The 19,359-nt window shown below is 32.9% G+C and overlaps 2 protein-coding genes across 2 annotated transcripts; one reads left to right on the forward strand and one right to left on the reverse strand.

The window, feature by feature from the left end:
- The first annotated feature begins 3,414 nt into the window (after positions 1-3,414).
- On the forward strand, positions 3,415-4,068 carry LOC149149537 (uncharacterized). The gene has a single exon (XM_089440990.1). It carries the CDS (start codon positions 3,592-3,594, stop codon positions 4,027-4,029), a length of 438 nt encoding a protein of 145 aa, XP_089297116.1. The 5' UTR covers positions 3,415-3,591; the 3' UTR covers positions 4,030-4,068.
- An 11,050-nt stretch (positions 4,069-15,118) lies between these two features.
- Positions 15,119-15,799, reverse strand: LOC149149538 (uncharacterized). The gene has a single exon (XM_089440950.1). The coding sequence runs from the start codon at positions 15,596-15,598 to the stop codon at positions 15,134-15,136; it is 465 nt and encodes a 154-aa protein (XP_089297076.1). The 5' UTR covers positions 15,599-15,799; the 3' UTR covers positions 15,119-15,133.
- Positions 15,800-19,359: the final 3,560 nt, after the last annotated feature.

Below are 19,359 nucleotides of genomic sequence, written 5' to 3' on the forward strand. Positions count from 1 at the left end.
GCCTACAATACAAAATTATGGTAGAGGTTCATAGTGGGTCTCTCTTGCCTCCTCTCCTGCAAACAACTCATCGCTAAAAGCATCATTTCCTTCATGATTTCCAGAACAACTTGCGAAGTGTTCTCCTTCAACCGAGGATTGACAACATCCATGATCCTTCCCTGTTCTGATATATTAACCACATACACTACCAGATTCACAACATCAGATTTGTTGTAGAGATCAATGGCCTTCTGTGATGTCAGCAGTTGCAGCAAAACCACACCGAAGCTATACACATCACTTTTATCAGTGAGCTGGTAATTTCTGTAATACTCAGGATCCAAATACCCCACTATCCCTTGAGAATATGTGGAGATATGTGACAGGCCTGACTCTGCTAGACCAGATAGCCTGAAATCTGAAACATTGGCATTCATTTTATTTTCAAGCAAGATGTTCACTTTTATCAGTGAGCTGGTAATTTCTGTAACACTCAGGATCCAAATACCCCACTATCCCTTGAGAATATGTGGAGATATGTGACAAGCCTGACTCTGCTAGACCAGATAGCCTGAAAACTGAAACCTTGGCATTCATTTTATTTTCAAGCAAGATGTTTGTGGAATTGACATCTCTATCATATATTGAAGGGCAATCAGTGGAATGGAGATAATTCAGTGCTTCTGCAGTTTGAAGAGCAAGATTCAAGTAAGTTCTCCAGTCCAGGAACCTTCCTTTGGAGGTCACGTGGAGATGTTCAAATAAGGTCCCATTGGGAATGTAATCATAGATCAGGAGGGGAATGTAATCATTTCATCTATGCCATGCTTGGCTCTTATGCAACAGGAATGACTTGCTAACCACAAAAGTTAGGTAGGTTATTCTTTGACAGTGTATATAGGTATAGCATGTTTGAGATACAGGGAAAAGAAATGCTTGACTAATGTCTACTCTGTTGCTTATCTTATCCTGAAGAAGTGGCCAGATTATAGCAGGTTAAGTCTCACTAAAAAGGAAACAAGCTATGTCATGCTTGGCTCTCATGCAACAGGAATGAAATAATGTAGGAATGAAATGGGTCTACAGAGATGTAGATACTCTACCCCTACGGATTTGAGCCACCCTCTACCCCTACGGATTTGAGCTGGTTACTCTACCCCTATGGATTTGAGCCCCCTCTACCCCTACGGATTTGAGCCGGTTACCTCTTAGGAGGAAACGGGTGTTCTTAACCATTAGGCGTGCTCAAGCAGTAATAAGTAATAGCATGTTAGGCTTGACCCTTTCCATTGAAGTGTAATGTCCAGAAAAGTTAGAAGGCCACAAAACCCATTCCCACAGTCCTGCAAGGTTACCAGCCGCTATTGAATCTGGCAATTAATACCACCATCCATCCAAAAAACCATGGAAGGGTGTGATCAATGTGCCAATGGCAACGTACTAAAATCCTCAGCTTAATAAAAAAGAATGTATATTTGTGTATTGAGAACATTCGAAGGGAAATTGCCGGCAGTATTTTCCCAGGTTCTGTTGCACAGAGTGTAGTGTTTGAAATTCAAAAAAGTATGGAGTGGGAAGGAATGCATGACATATAGAAAACAAAAGTTCATAGGTTTAAAAACTGTGTATAGAACCCACCCTTTGATATGAATGGAGTTCAAAGACTATATGGGTAGGCAGGAACAGATCGGAGGAATGGGTAGGCTACTTCCAGGAACAGATAGGAGGTCGATGGCCAATGGGTTTGGTTAACCGGAACAGTAGGCTATTTCCCCGAATAGATCGGAGGCTTATGGCCGATGGGTGATGGCTGATGGCCGAAGGTGAGAGGCAGGGGATAATTCTTTCGAAAGTCTGAGTACGGGAGTTTGTTTTTTGAGCCAAAGCATCAAAACACTTGGAATATCAGTTGAGCTGAGGAGGGTTTTGCGTTTCCCAGGTTTGGTTTCGTTTTGTTGCACACAGAGCAAGAGATTAGTGAGATTAGAGCCAGGATAATCAGTTTCTGGAGCGGAATATCTGTGATTGAATAGGTGAGGAATATCATAAGCATTATATGAGTATGGGTTTATTGGTTTTGCTAATCAGAAAAAACCTAATATGAATTTGTTAACGAAAATTCTCCAAATCTTTGCACGGAATTATAATATATTTCGGAGAACAAAAAAACCATAAACCCTTAAGAAATTGTAACATGCACAAATATCTTAAACATACCCATCAAACAAATATGAGAATCTGGAAAAATCCCAAACAGAAATCTAAAGGTAAACCTGAAAGAAACCCCAAACAAAAATAAAAAATAAAACTCATCTGTAATAATAATTACGAAAAATCCAAACCGGCTACAGTTATCCTGAGAAGCCCGTGGAGCTGTGATTCTGCCTGCATTCCAGGACTAAAAAACTTAGAATATTAACATTAAAAAAATAACCCAAACACAAATAGAACCTAAAACTGAAAGAAGCCCCAAACAAAAAATCAAACATAAAACTCACCTCTAATTATGGAAATCCAAACTGGCTGCAGCAGTTATGGTGAGCAGCATCTGGAGCTGTGAATCTGCCTGCACTCACCCACCGAACAACTGAGAATATCAACATAACAAATACAGCCGTCCACCTCTACCATTACCCACCCACCCACAACATCCTCCGTCCTATTTTATGTTTCAAAACGACCAGCCAACGTCTGACCCAGAGCCAAAAGAGAACAAGCCATCCAAAAAAACTTAAAACACACACAGAATAAATTAAACCCAAAAGAAAACGCAGTCTTGAAAGCACTAACCACTGAACTGAACTTTGAACAGAACTCTGAGCACCTGAACAGGGTATAGCAGAATAGAACAGGTATAGCAGGATAGTGAATCAGCACTGAATAACGGAGAGCAAAATTCATTGTTATGGCAGCAAGGCAGGTCGTGCACAGCAGAGTGCACAGCAGAAACCGGAAGTATTATGGCAGCAGGTCGTGGAACGGGAAGCATTATGGCAGCAGGTCGTGGAAGAGGGCAACAAATAAATCCTAAGCTATTGGGTATTTAAGACTTCTCAGAGTACATTTAGTCAACCTAAAATACATCTCGGCATGTGCATGGGCATGAGCATGGCAAGCTATATTTAATTGATTTTTCAGTATTGACGTGACATCCATTCATATGGTAATACATACATGGGATAGCATGTATGAGTGATGGTCCGCTTCCTTGCCGAACTTTCCGATGACCGCCAAAACAATCCCCATACCGTCCACGTCGCCATACGCCGTCAACGCAGGCCAACGCAATTAAAGCATTAAAGTATGGATGAGCGACTATTTGTAATTTAAATTTTGAATTTTCAAAATGCCGCGCATAGCTACATGACCACTAGAGAGGCAGGGTTTCTATGCCCTGGATTTTTGTCAAACATAGTGCCCCTGTTTCAATGGCTCGGCTGTTTAGTGTGAAATGAACTCAGAATTTTGCAGATATATTGAGTGCTCTGCACAGCGCTAGCAGAGTTGAATTATATTGATGGGTGCAGGGATCGATTCCGTGAATCATCCTCAGCGTTAGCATCGTCGTTCCCTAAGCGGCAGTGTTGAAGAATTCTTTGCTCTGCTACAATGGAAATTGGGGGCAACAGTAACAGGACTGTCAATGCAGATGCAGGGTGGTCCTTGGCTTCTTATCCAAAGCAGAACCAAACATTTGATACTTATGCCCTGAATATGAGTGGATTCAAGTCTCTGCCACGGAGGTCTCTGAACTCAATAAAGCAGGTAGTGCGAGATACTGGCAGCAGCAGCAGAAGCAGAGAGCGTTTCGACATTGCAGGATGGCTGAGTGAAATGAGTGTTAGCGATGGGGATTTTGTGGTTGTGAAAATGGGATCCGAAAATGTGGCCATAGAGATGAAGAATATGAGAGGAACAGGATTCATGCGTCTCATTGACGAGCTCTTCCTGCAGTGTTCTTCGGAATTATCTGAAGAAGTTAATGGGGAATGCCTGCAGTTCCTTCAGACTCTCAGTGATCAGGGTGTCTTTGTCCATCCATGGTAAGGCATCGGCAGGTAATTAGCATACCCTAATAGAATAGAATAAATAATAGAATAGAATAAATAAACTGGCTGATAAATCTCCGGAGGCGTCACCCATATCCAGTCCAGTAGAGTAGTGTAATAGGATACAATAAATGCAAATTTTATCACCTAACTCCGATTTATCATTCACTCTGGTATTTTGGAGTTTTGGTATCTAGAATGGATTTGCAGTAGTCCCATTTATGTTGTATTTAGCCATCGCTGACTAATCATTAGCGAGAAACCCTTACTATTTAGTATTAAAAGTTCTTACTCAATAAGCATCTTGTTATTAAGTTTTATGTATTTTATGTTTAAATGTGATGAGTACTATCCTTTTTTGTATCTTCAAATGTGATAATTGTTATGTTTTTTTGTATTTTAATATATATTCAAAATTATAATGGCAAATATTTAATATTATATTTGTAAATGTATCACATAAATAATTTCATAATTTATGTGTTATGTTTAATAGAATGGAATATTTTGTTGATTAATTAATATTAATGTATCCATTTATCTTCAATATATAACATCTTTTTAATGGAATCATATTTACCGTATTATTAATTATTGACTTCATATTGGAAGTTCTCATGAATAATCATCTTTTGGGGCTTCAAAGTTGTATTGATATCATGTGCAGTGTTAGAATGTTTTATTTAAAATATATTTTTAAAAATTAAAGTTAATTATCAATATTATTAATAAATAATATGTATTGATATAGATTTATTTTAATTTAGTTTATTAAATGTTAGGTAAAGAAAATTGACTATTAAATTTGAAAAAAGATTATTTTAAGAGATTTGATATATTTAAAGTTAAAATGTCTCATAATATTTTTATATTTATAGAATAAGTGGAAATATTCTTAATTTTACTTTTATTAAAATATTTTTTTAATGTGATATGAGTTTAATTATATATATAGAGAGAAAGAGAAATAGATAATTATAAGTATTAAGTTTTTATAAGTTTATTAATCAAATTTAAATGTCAAATTTTGAAATATAATGATTACAAATATAAATCATCATTTTAATTTATATATATATATAAAGTTAAATTTTGTATTGTCTGCAAATAAGGAAAATCAGAGCGGTCTGTTATTAGACAATCCTAACAAATACAGAAATATAAACTATTTAGAATTGAATCCAACCTTTTTAGTTAAATCTAGGAAAGTTAAAATTGCATCCAGACTTCGTGGGTCTTTAGAAAATAGTGGCATGCAAATGTAAGACATAAAACTAAAGAGAATTAACAGAAAATATTCAAGAGGTAGGATCATAATCAATGGCCTCTACTTGGATAGGTTCTTTGCTACTGGCAGGAGAGCAACCAAGGTCTGGAGGAATGCCCAATTGTCTTTTAATTCATGCCAACCTTTTATCCATATAAGCCAGGTGTCACTGCATGCAGTCTAAGAAGAATAACATGCCATCTTTGGTAGTGTTGCAGTCCATGAATGCCTTTGCAAGAAGTTTGAGATGCCATTGAATGTCCACCGTGTACATGTACTAGCTATATCTATCCCAGTGCGACCTGTATTAGGTACCCATTTTGCAATGTTTGCTAACACCTCAGAATCAATGAGAGTATGTCATTCCTTAGCCAAGTGTCTTTCCACCTGGGTAAGTTCATCATGTATTGGCTGCAGAGATAATTCTTGGTACCTCGTTGCAGAGCTTTCAACTTGTAATTGAGTCTGGGTTGGCACCCTCCCTTGATAATAGGTCACACCCTGAAAAACTTGTGCTTGTTAGCATGGGATGACCAACTTCTGGAGCAGGGGTCCCACAGGGAACCAAAAGGGAGAAAGCCTCTTTATGACAATAAGTTCCCATAGCAGAAAAGTAAGTGCAAGTCCTTGGTGTGGTGACAATAACCCTATGAGTGTAACCCTAAAAAGGAAGTCCAAAGATTGGTGCTATGTATTTGCAAACTCCTCAAAGAAAGAAGATGAGAGATTCCTTGGCCTATATGGTTGTTTTCACCTACACTGAAGTGTCCCTAGTGGAAGAGTTGACCTCAGGTGGATAAATCACTAAGGACACACAAAGAAAGACCAACAAAGCAATCCTATGAGCTTTAATTCACCATTAGTGTGGAGGCAAGTATGAACTTTCCTCTCATCAATTAACCAGACTATCATAACCCTGAACCTTTGTGACCTAGAGTGGTAATCCTAGACGTGATGAGAAGCCAAGTCACTGAGGGAGAGCCAAGGGAGAAATAAAGCCCAGAGACCCTCAAAGAGCCATAACAAAATGAGAGCATAAATGTTGGTCCCCAAGCTATACACAGAGACAATCCCTCGATAGAGAACTCCACCAATGCGTGTGGGCCACATGACCAGTGGTTTAGGCGTGAAGAGCTGCATAATGTTGCATTGAACAATCGATTGTAATGGAAGTCGCATCATTGAACAAAGAGTTAAATGTGCCATATTTCCTACATGCAGTGATTGATCTTTATTGCTTGCATGGCTATACGAACTCATAGGGGGGTGTGTTGCCACGTCCCTCGAGTGTGTGTCTTGGTGGGATGATGACAACCCACCACCATTTTGCATGATAGACACCCCATCAAGAGGTTTATAATTAAAATGATCTTAATTTATAATTACTATTTATATTTAATATATATTTCACACACGCACACACACACATATAATTTCTAATTTTATGTTTATTAATTATAGATTGTGAAATTGCCCTCAGAGGGTAGCATAATTGGAACTCAAAGGGTAGCTAAACAAATGTCGAACTAACATTATTATGTTCGCTTCTGTGAAGAACAAAGCATGTGCGAGAGAGTTGAGGTCCTTTGCGTAGTTTGTACTAAGGCCGTTGTGCAGAACGTTTGTTGTGCGTAGGACGGAGTATGTGTGGGAGATTTGAGGTCTTTTGCGTAAAATAGGGTGCTAAAAAACTGTAATTTCAATTTTTGTGAAGAAAAGGTGTTGTGCGGTAAAACAAATGCGCAAAAGGCTTTGTCATTTTTAATTATTATTTAGCAACATTTTTCAGAGTTGTAAGAACGTGATTGTACGAAGCTCGCTGTTCGGAGGTATCATGTGCGGAGTTTCGAATGTCAATTAAGGGCGTTATAGAGTGCAAAAGTAGTTGTGCGGATGAAGTTGTCTGAAGGTTGTTGTGTGTGTGCGGTGTTATGCTAAAGTTGTTTTCAAAGTTCAAGTTGTGCAGAGGTTGTTGTGCATGTGCAGATGTTATGCGAAAGTTTTGTGCAGATTTTACTAAGATAATAAATATACAAATCTCTTTTTTAATTCTTATTTGGAGACGTATTTCACAACCTGTCCTAAGTACACAATTTCTTTATCAATCACTTACTAGGCAGGTACATATTTCTATGTTTCTACTTCCATACATCCATCTCTGTCACATGTTCTGCACATTGTCTATTCGCACGCGCAATGCTCCATTTTCACATATATGCATTTTTGTTATGTTTAAAGTGTATCAAAATCGTGTTTTTAGATTTGATGTTTTTGTGTTTATGTGGTTTTCTGAATGCATGAGAGGTTGTGTACTCAATGAATTGAATGTTGAGGTGACTTGTAATTATATGTAGCTTTCTTTTCTATTAATTAGAGGACAAAATTCGAGAGAATGAAAAATCTAGATGACGATTTTATCTTTGTAGTGTGTTTCAGACGCAAAATAGCTGTAGGTGGTGATTTCTAGGGAAACGAGACTAAAAATATTTGAAATAGCTAGAATAGTAAGGGGAAAACACTATTTGTAGTTATAGACAAAACAATGGGGTGTGTAGTGTTTTCTCTTTGAAAATTGCGTTTAGGAGCTTGGAGTATTGTCCGAGCCTCTATTGCATTATATAAACTATTATCTGTGGGATACAAAAGTTGTACAATATTTCAAACTTCTATACCGATTTCCTTATCTGCTTTTGGCAATGATGCAGTTTTTGGTTCGTCAAGATTTCCTCTATAATACTCTGCAATATTCTATAGACTTTGGTTTTCTTTATGATAGTGCGAGAAATGAGTGTGTCAAGTTATTCGTAAATCAAATTTGGTACGATTTTACAAAGTAGTGGGGAGTAGATGTGAATTTGATTCGTCGTGTAAGGTAATTTTTTTTATTTTTGTGGTATTATTGATGGTTTTACGAGTTTTAACTTTAAGTAATTATATTATTTTCACAATTTTAAAAAATAAAGAGTTTAAAATTAAATGCGTATGTGCATAGTAAAGTTTGCATTGCATCGTAAATGCATGTCAAACTTTGCGAAAACTAGATGTGTCAGGTTATTCGTAAATCATATTTAGTTCGGTTTTACAAAGTAGTGGGACCAATTGTCAAGTTGATTTGTCGTAGAATGTAGCCGAATATAGGTTACAAATTCCCCTGGTGAGTTATTTTGCAAAATGTTGAGGCCTAATAGTTGTTGAAATTGAATGTTGAAAGTGTTTGAATCATTTATTTTTTTATTTTTTTAATCTGAATCTTGATAGTTGTTACCAGAATCTTTAAAATAATTTCCGGTTACAGTGCGACGTTATCAGTAGCTTTTCGGATCTTCAAAATTGACCGGAAAAACAAAGGAAGTTCAGGCACGTTGCTGAAAAAATATGGCAGTGAATTTTTGTAATTTGAGGTTACAGTTGTCAATTTTCATCATCTTGGGTGTCAATCGAATATGTTAACAAAAAAACAAAGCGAAAAAAAACATTAAAAAAGGAAAAGAAAAAAATGGTTTGCAGTGATTTTTGTTGTTCTTGGCAAATTTGTCGATGGGGTTTTTTATGGTGCTGAATCCATTTCCACTATTGCAAAAAATGATCGGGTGAAGCATTAATTTTTGGCTATGTAGATGAACTTACCGGTTATCGCAAATTTCTGTTTCTTAGGGCATGTATATCAATGATCTTGAAGCGAGAGAAAAGTGCGTAGTAAATGCACAAGATGCTTTTGGAATTTCGAAAAAAAATCCTATTACTGTCCGTAGAACTTGGTATTTCTATCTTCAATTGCTATATACTTAAAGCGTCGTCTGTAATGGTTTTGCACACAAATAATAGTAACAATCAATGTTTGTGGAGAAAACAAGGAATTGTATACTAGAACAAGATTTGAATACGTTATTCATTAACAAAGTTTTTTTTTTCTTTTTCCTCTGCTTCAAAGGAATAATGGGCAGCAGGTGAGGGAAAGAGGTTGTTTGTAGTGATACGGTTAACTCACTCGCTGAGATCGATGATAACTTTGACTGGTCGAGAATTTATGAGTGATATGTGAATCTGTCAATGGAAGAAAAAACAGATGACAAGATTTGGAGCACTAAATTAGCGAATGTTGGGTGTGTTCCAAAGGTCTTTAATTTAAAAAAAATTGTTTATCTTTATTCAGATAATTTTGATTTCAGAAAGAGGGAAATTAAGCTAGGAGTGGTAAAGGTTTCTAGGAATCCCAGTGTATTTATATTTTTATTCAAGTAACCAGAACTGAACAAGCATTTAGAATTGTTCATTGCGGATAGTTTCCTAGAGGTAGAAGGTCACATAATTGACATTGTGCGGGAATTCATTTCTACAATTTCTGAGGTTCCTTCCAATCTTTTCCTTGTAGATATTTCTTTGTTTAGCAAATCGTTTAGGAATTTTTATTGGTTTTTTCCTGTGTAGTAGGGCTAAATAGTACCTCACATGTTTTGAAGTGCATTTTCTATGTGCTTTATGAGACATACACAAATAATTGTATGTTCGATAAGGCTTGTGTCATTTTGAATGAATTAGATTTTTCAGTTACATAGGTTACCAAAGAACAATGGGTTCTTTATGATTTCATATCTCATAACCCTTCTCGTGTCAATGCATCTGTTTAACAGGTTTCTTTGTATTCCTGTATTCAAGTTTCCCAAGGAACCAATGTAGTTTTGGTATCCTATATTCTGGCAGCATGAAGCTTCTTTAATTTTTTTCTTTATTCAGGGTGTGTTTGTAAGAGAAGTGTATAGCATGGTAACTAGACAATAGCACCCTCGAATATCTGTAGAGGTTGAGTCTTTCTTACTTCGCTTATCCGGATTTAAACAAGAATGCAACAAATTACAGAGATAACGATAAACATAGAGATGCAGTGGAAATAATACTTCATTTCATTAATGTAAAATACTGAAATATGCTTACAAACAACAATGGAAATAAACCAGCTAGGGCGATTGTAGCTTATCTCTGAGAAGAGATGTGGCAGCTACATGCCTCTTAATTGTGTTACAATGAGGCTCGAAGGCCTATTTATTGTTGATAAACAATGAAAAACTCTAAACATCCAAAAACCTAACCCTAGGAGATGAAACACCAAACTGTGGGCCCCGTTTGGCTAAATTGGTACATCAACTTCCTGGGGTTGTAACTTTGGCATACGATCTCTGTTTGACACGGACAGTATCTCATTAGAAAGATCTATCCGAGAACTACAACTTTGGGAAGAGCAAAATTTGTCCATGGACCCATGTTGCTCCCAGTTTTCCCAAAAAACGTCGTTTAGGGCCTCAAAACGGCTTCGGAAGTTCAGGACCCGAAAAACTGCTAAAAATAGTAACTATGCTACAATTAAGGAAACTAAAAAGCTGAAAGAAACAATGGTGGGGGTCCAAGTGGACTTGGCAGGTGGCCACCAATATCCACCTGGATCATTCCTCCCCCCTTAGGAAGCAATGGTCCCCATTGCATTGAGTTCCTCCATGAGATGAGGAAACTTCTGTTGAACTTGGTCCCTGGTGAGCCACATGCCCTGGTGAAGGAGTTGGTCTGCTTTAACAACTAGATACAGTTGGATATTCTACTGGAGAGTGTGCTTGATCTATGTGTCCATGATCCGATTAGTTGCAGCTTGCTCCATGCAATCTGGATTAAACTCTGCGGGTGTTTTTTATTAATTCAAACATCGCTCTTCAACAATTCTTTGTATTCTTCCTCTCTGAGTCTTGATCTTAATGCATATTTCTCTCGAGTTTACTTTGTGGTGGGGTACACCGGAAGATGGTAGGTGGGTCGCTCTTCATCACTAGAATTCGAATTTCAAAAAATATTGAATGTCATTAGTATAATATCAATGTTATTAGTAAGCACATCAATGCAATTAGTTTGTTGAAATTACATTATACCAAACAATTATTACCATCGTTGATCCAGGATTGCGGTTGGAAGATGCCATTGTTAGAGATAATGGAGAATATCCTAGAATAGTGAGAGTTGGTTCATGAGACCTCAGGATAGGAATTAATTTCTATTTCCTAGGTTATGGTTCTAACTTTCCTAGAACTATGATTACTATATAATGTGTGATGTACATGGATAATGTAGAGTGTTTTGTAGTGCCAGACTCTCCTGGTTCAGACTCTCTGTTGTAGAGTTGACTAGTGGGTGTTTTTTATTAATTCAAACATCACTCTTTAACAGCCACAAATTATATAAATTTGTATGCAAAATGTATTGCTTTCATGGGCATATAATCAGTATCATATTCATCAAAGTTTGAGAAAATAAACAACTTTTTTTTTTAATATATATAATGTGAGATATTTAATGAATGGTAAAGGAATGGGTTTTAACATTAAAATTATAAAGTTGTTTCAATTTAATATATGTTATGACGATCTTGAACAACAGGATTCTCAGCAGACACGAAGGCTAAAAGGCTCTCAGATTCCATATAAAATCCATCATGAGTTATTCAAAACCGTATTATACCTGCCAAATTTATATAATTTGTACGCCAAACGGCTTGTAAAATTCAAATTTTAATTTGAAATTCTATTTCTGAATTTTTTTTTATAATTATTTTCACACTAAAATCTCTTTTAGCAAATCTAATTTTAATTTTAATATTTTTCTGTTTGGCGTTAAAAGTTACAAGATTTATTAATAAACTTATAGATAACTGGACGTTGATTTTGCACCCTTAAAACCATCTCATTGGTTACAAATAAAACTATTTCTTTTGTTATGAAAAGGTGTATTCTTATTTTTTAAATAGGTTAGTTTTTATGTTTTAAAATGTTATTATTTTTATATAATTAAAAAACTCATTATTAATTAATTATAATTTTTTATTCTTTTATTTTAATAGAAATTTTTAAAGTATATTATTATATTGTATTTTAGCCATCTTATTTTTAAATTTAATATATTTACCTAATTTAAGATACATTAAAAAAAAATACAAAAAATTAAAGAGTTTGATATAAGCAAAACTGATTCCAGCTTAAATTTATTTTTTGAAATTGATTTCAAAACCTTAAATAGTGTGCAATTGAAAAATTAATTTATGTTTTGAATATTTTAATTTAATTAATAATTTTTCTATTAGTTAATTAATAATTTATTATTTATTAATTTGTAATTTATCCTTTAATAATTTAGTAGTTTATTTATTATTAACAATTCAAATTTTATAATTTATTAGTTTATTAATTATTAATAATTCAAATTTAATAATTATAAATTTTATTAGTTATTTAATATTTTATAAGTTGATATTCATTATAATTTTTTAACAAATTATTAATATTAATTGGTCTTATTAGACCTTAATATTTTTTTATCTTTTAGCAATAAATTAATATTTAATAATATTCTTATTAGTTATTAATACTTTAATAGTTTATTGTTTATAATTTAATTTTTAATAGTTTATTATTATTTTTTCTTTAACTTAGATCTTAATTATGAAATAAATAGATTTAATAGTTTTAATAAATTCTAACCTCTAATATGAAATAAATAAATTTACTATTTTTAATAAGTTCTAACCTCTAATCCCTAACTTCTCTTGTGAGACCACTATTCTTAAAAAGGATTGGTACCTATTTATCTTCTTCTTTGCTCTTGTTTTATTGTTTTTAAAAAAGATGTATGACAACTATGAAATATGCATTTAAAAATAATTAACTAATTATTATTATTAATTATTAATATTTTTTTATTAATATAAATATTGTTTTTATAAATAATCTTTAATATAGATATTTATTAATATAAATATTATTTTTTAATATAATCTTTGTGTGTCCTTAGTGATTTATCCACCTGAGGTCAACTCTTCCACTAGGGACACTTCAGTGCAGGTGAAAACAACCATATAGGCCAAGGAATCTCTCATCTTCTTTCTTTGAGGAGTTTGCAAATACATAGCACCAATCTTTGGACTTCTTTTTTAGGGTTACACTTATAGGGTTATTGTCACCACACCAAGGACTTGCACTTACTTTTCTGCTATGGGAACTTATTGTCATAAAGAGGCTTTCTCCCTTTTGGTTCCCTGTGGGACCCCTGCTCCAGAAGTTGGTCATCCCATGCTAACAAGCACAAGTTTTTCAGGGTGTGACCTATTATCAAGGGAGGGTGCCAACCCAGACTCAATTACAAGTTGAAAGCTCTGCAACGAGGTACCGAGAATTATCTCTGCAGCCAATACATGATGAACTTACCCAGGTGGAAAGACACTTGGCTAAGGAATGACATACTCTCATTGATTCTGAGGTGTTAGCAAACATTGCAAAATGGGTACCTAATACAGGTCGCACTGGGGTAGATATAGCTAGTACATGTACACGGTGGACATTCAATGGCATCTCAAACTTCTTGCAAAGGCATTCATGGACTGCAACACTACCAAAGATGGCATGTTATTCTTCTTAGACTGCATGCAGTGACACCTGGCTTATATGGATAAAAGGTTGGCATGAATTAAAAGACAATTGGGCATTCCTCCAGACCTTGGTTGCTCTCCTGCCAGTAGCAAAGAACCTATCCAAGTAGAGGCCATTGATTATGATCCTACCTCTTGAAGATTTTCTGTTAATTCTCTTTAGTTTTATGTCTTACATTTGCATGCCACTATTTTCTAAAGACCCACGAAGTCTGGATGCAATTTTAACTTTCCTAGATTTAACTAAAAAGGTTGGATTCAATTCTAAATAGTTTATATTTCTGTATTTGTTAGGATTGTCTAATAATAACAGACGGCTCTGATTTTCCTTATTTGCAGACAATACAAAATTTAACTTAAAATGATGATTTATATTTGTAATCATTATATTTCAAAATTTGACATTTAAATTTGATTAATAAACTTATAAAAACTTAATACTTATAATTATATGTTTCTCTTTCTCTCTATATATATAATTAAACTCATATTACATTAAAAAATATTTTAATAAAAGTAAAATTAAGAATATTTCCACTTATTCTATAAATATAAAAATATTATGAGACATTTTAACTTTAAATATATCAAATCTCTTAAAATAATCTTTTTTCAAATTTAATAGTCAATTTTCTTTACCTAACATTTAATAAACTAAATTAAAATAAATCTATATCAATACATATTATTTATTAATAATATTGATAATTAACTTTAATTTTTAAAAATATATTTTAAATAAAACATTCTAACACTGCACATGATATCAATACAACTTTGAAGCCCCAAAAGATGGTTATTCATGAGAACTTCCAATATGAAGTCAATAATTAATAATACGGTAAATATGATTCCGTTAAAAAAATGTTATATATTGAAGATAAATGGATACATTAATATTAATTAATCAACAAAATATTCCATTCTATTAAACATAACACATAAATTATGAAATTATTTATGTGATACATTTACAAATATAATATTAAATATTTGCCATTATAATTTTGAATATATATTAAAATACAAAAAAACATAACAATTATCACATTTGAAGATACAAAAAAGGATAGTACTCATCACATTTAAACATAAAATACAGAAAACTTAATAACAAGATGCTTATTGAGTAAGAACTTTTAATACTAAATAGTAAGGGTTTCTCGCTAATGATTAGTCAGCGATGGCTAAATACAACATAAATGGGACTACTGCAAATCCATTCTAGATACCAAAACTCCAAAATACCAGAGTGAATGATAAATCGGAGTTAGGTGATAAAATTTGCATTTATTGTATCCTATTACACTACTCTACTGGACTGGATATGGGTGACGCCTCCGGAGATTTATCAACCAGTTTATTTATTCTATTCTATTAGGGTATGTTAATTACCTGCCGATGCCTTACCATGGATGGACAGACACCCTGATCACTGAGAGTCTGAAGGAACTGCAGGCATTCCCCATTAACTTCTTCAGATAATTCCGAAGAACACTGCAGGAAGAGCTCGTCAATGAGACGCATGAATCCTGTTCCTCTCATATTCTTCATCTCTATGGCCACATTTTCGGATCCCATTTTCACAACCACAAAATCCCCATCGCTAACACTCATTTCACTCAGCCATCCTGCAATGTCGAAACGCTCTCTGCTTCTGCTGCTGCTGCCAGTATCTCGCACTACCTGCTTTATTGAGTTCAGAGACCTCCGTGGCAGAGACTTGAATCCACTCATATTCAGGGCATAAGTATCAAATGTTTGGTTCTGCTTTGGATAAGAAGCCAAGGACCACCCTGCATCTGCATTGACAGTCCTGTTACTGTTGCCCCCAATTTCCATTGTAGCAGAGCAAAGAATTCTTCAACACTGCCGCTTAGGGAACGACGATGCTAACGCTGAGGATGATTCACGGAATCGATCCCTGCACCCATCAATATAATTCAACTCTGCTAGCGCTGTGCAGAGCACTCAATATATCTGCAAAATTCTGAGTTCATTTCACACTAAACAGCCGAGCCATTGAAACAGGGGCACTATGTTTGACAAAAATCCAGGGCATAGAAACCCTGCCTCTCTAGTGGTCATGTAGCTATGCGCGGCATTTTGAAAATTCAAAATTTAAATTACAAATAGTCGCTCATCCATACTTTAATGCTTTAATTGCGTTGGCCTGCGCTGACGGCGTATGGCGACGTGGACGGTATGGGGATTGTTTTGGCGGTCATCGGAAAGTTCGGCAAGGAAGCGGACCATCACTCATACATGCTATCCCATGTATGTATTACCATATGAATGGATGTCACGTCAATACTGAAAAATCAATTAAATATAGCTTGCCATGCTCATGCCCATGCACATGCCGAGATGTATTTTAGGTTGACTAAATGTACTCTGATAAGTCTTAAATACCCAATAGCTTAGGATTTATTTGTTGCCGTGGAAGAGCAGAACGCGGAAAGCAGGAGGAGCAGATATCGGAAAGAAGTTTTGGTGAAGGAGGAATAGTCTGAGATAGTTACCCTGAACAGTTGTCAATCAAAACATATAACCAGGTGTCAGCGTGAGAAGGAGAAGGATGACGAAGGAAGACCTATCGGCCGGCCTAATTAGTAGGGACACTCACCGTTCAAAGTATAAGCTTAAACTGTCTCGAGATATATTTAGAGGGACCCCACATTTTATAATTATCAGTAGGGACACTCACGGTTCAAAGCAGAAGCTTGAAGTCATCCCAGCTCCACACTTCAAATAAAAAAACTACATATAATATCTCAATCATTTCATTTAATTGTTTTCTATTTTTTTTTTAATGTTTTATCCATATCCAAGTTTAAATAACAAATTAGAGTAAAATAAACCTTTATTATTAAAAAAAAATAAACAAGCTCAATTTATTTTATTGATATTTTTATATTTATTAAATAAGTAATCCCGATCAGTTTTAATTAATTTCTAAATTTTTAGAAATTATTTTTAAATTAATTTCTAAATTTTTAGAAATTATTTTTAAAGTTTATTAAAATTTTGGTAAAATTAAATATTAAATTTAATTTTTTTAGAAATTGAAAATTATTTTTTGAATTTTTTAAATTTAATTTTTTTTATTTTTTTTATTGGTGGAACACTAATTTTATGTGGTCTAGAATCAAATTTTCACAATTAAAAATTGTTTTTAAAAAATAAAAACAAAAAATTGCAAAGTGTTTTGGAAATTTTTTTATTTTTTTTTTTAATTTATGGATTTTTCCATAATTAATATTTTCTTTTCAAAAAAATTGTTATTTCGGGCTTTTACTAACCATACAAAAACAACAAAGTTGTATATTACGATATTTTTTCCTGGTTGATTTTCTTCATATTTTCCTTTCTCATTTTGATTATTGAATGGACTTGTTAAAACAATTTCCTCAATAAACCTTATCTATATTATATATTTTCTCAATTTAATTTTATCGTCATACAATATAAAAATAAATAAAATTTAAGTCAACACTACAGTATGTAAGATTTTTTCTTTTGTCTTTACAATTTTAATCATAGCTTACTTTTATATATATATATATATATATGGAATTTTTGTACTCACACTTAAGCCTTTGTGTAAGTAAATTTTTATTTCAATATACTAGACATTGTAATTTTGGTCATATATATTGTCAAAACATTTTGACTTCTAATTAATTTGCAAATTTTTAAAAACTATTTGGAAGTTTATTAAAGTTTTGATAAAATTAAATATTAAACTTATGTTTTTACAATTTGAAAATTATTTTTTGAATTTTTAAAACTTGAAAAAATCTCTCTAATAGTCAAGCCAAGTGCCAAAAAAAAATAAAAAGAAAAAAAAAGAGGATTTTCCATAATTAATATTTTCTTTAAAAAAAAACCAGTTGTCATTAGGTTTTGAGCTTTTACTAACCATGGAAACTGAACAAAAAAAAAAAAGTAGCAACCCTATTACACTGATTTTTAGCTTCTTGATATTCATTATTGAATGGACTTTGTTCAATCATTTTTTTCAATAAAACTTACTTATATTATATATTTTCACAATTCAATTTTAAAGCGTGATGCAATATAAAAAATAAAATTTAAGCCAACATTACAATAAACAAGATTTTCTCTTTTGTTTTCACATTTTTAATCATAACTTAATATTTTGTCTATTGTCTTCACAATTTCAATAATAACTTAAAAAAATAAATTGTAGGAAATTTTTGCACTGACACTTAAGTCTTTGTGTAACTTAATTTTTTATTTTAATATACTAGACATTGTAATTTTTTATATTAGATATTTTATCACATATAAATTCTTTGCATACAATTAAGATTCCATGAGATATTTCATATCAATTTGATTTTTTGGACATAAAAATTATTTGATGTTGAATTAGGATAACTATAAATTTAAAGTTAAATATATAGCTTCTTAAATAAGATAATTTATTACATCTGAATTCTTTGTCATGCAATTAAGATGTCATGAGATACTTCATATCAATTTGATTTTTTGGACATAAAAATTATTTAATGTTGAATTAGGATAACTATAAATTTAAAGTTAAATAAATAGTTTCTTAAATAATTAGCTATATATATGACATTGTAGTTTGTCCTCTTTATTTGGTCCCATAAGTTAAAGATGGAATAAAGTGGGCACAAACACATTTCAATAAACTCTTAATTTTTGTAAAAAACAACAATATTGGGACTAATGTTTCGCACTTATCCCATGTTTCATCCAAAATTATATATGCACCTGTCTTTATTTTTCTCAAAGGTTATCCAGTCCATTAATTACTCTTGTTACTTCCCTATATCATATTCAAACGTGTTTCATTATTAGATTTATGGATTTGTTCAAGCATTAAATAATTTCTAACGATTACTTTTTGCATGTAAGGCATGTACTAAGTAGCAACACTGCATATGATACTGGTTCTAATAAAGTGAAAACAAATTACCAAAAATATATACTAATAAATTATAATTTAGCAAAAGCTCAAATTTCACAGTGTGGGTGAGCCTATTCCTTGAGTCTTATCATGAGCCTACTCCTTGAGTCTTATCACAATGGGCCAAAGATGGCCCCGTATGGAATTTGAAATTGGGTTTAAGGGATATCCTATTGTTGCAAGCACTTGATTGTCTTAAGAAGAAGCTTTTTTATTATATATTTTTTTTAATCATAAAAAATCAGTAACTACTTGGAGTAATCTGGATTTTTATTATATGATTTTATTAATTAAACCAAATTAAACTTGAGAAAAATGTCGTAATTACACATTTTTAGATTTATTTTTTCACCATTGCGTGTTTTCAAACACTAATTCTAATAATATTTTTTATTCGTTTAATTAATAAAGCTAAATAATATTTTTTTAATTATTTAGATATTTTTAGATTGCCTTTTTCACTCACATATATTTTGAAAAGCATATTCTCAATATATTTTTTACTCTGTTTTATTAACATTTAATTAACAAAGTTAAATAACAGAAATGAGGGTTTATGGAGAATTGATCATTTTGAAAAAATCATTGCCACTATTATACAAGGTACATCTATTTTATAAATATCATAAATGGAACAATTATA

The sequence above is a fragment of the Pinus tabuliformis genome, chromosome 9 (genome assembly GCF_031772625.1).
Source record: "Pinus tabuliformis cultivar Carrire ecotype Pingquan chromosome 9, CPIR1, whole genome shotgun sequence".
Classification (NCBI taxonomy): domain Eukaryota; kingdom Viridiplantae; phylum Streptophyta; class Pinopsida; order Pinales; family Pinaceae; genus Pinus; species Pinus tabuliformis.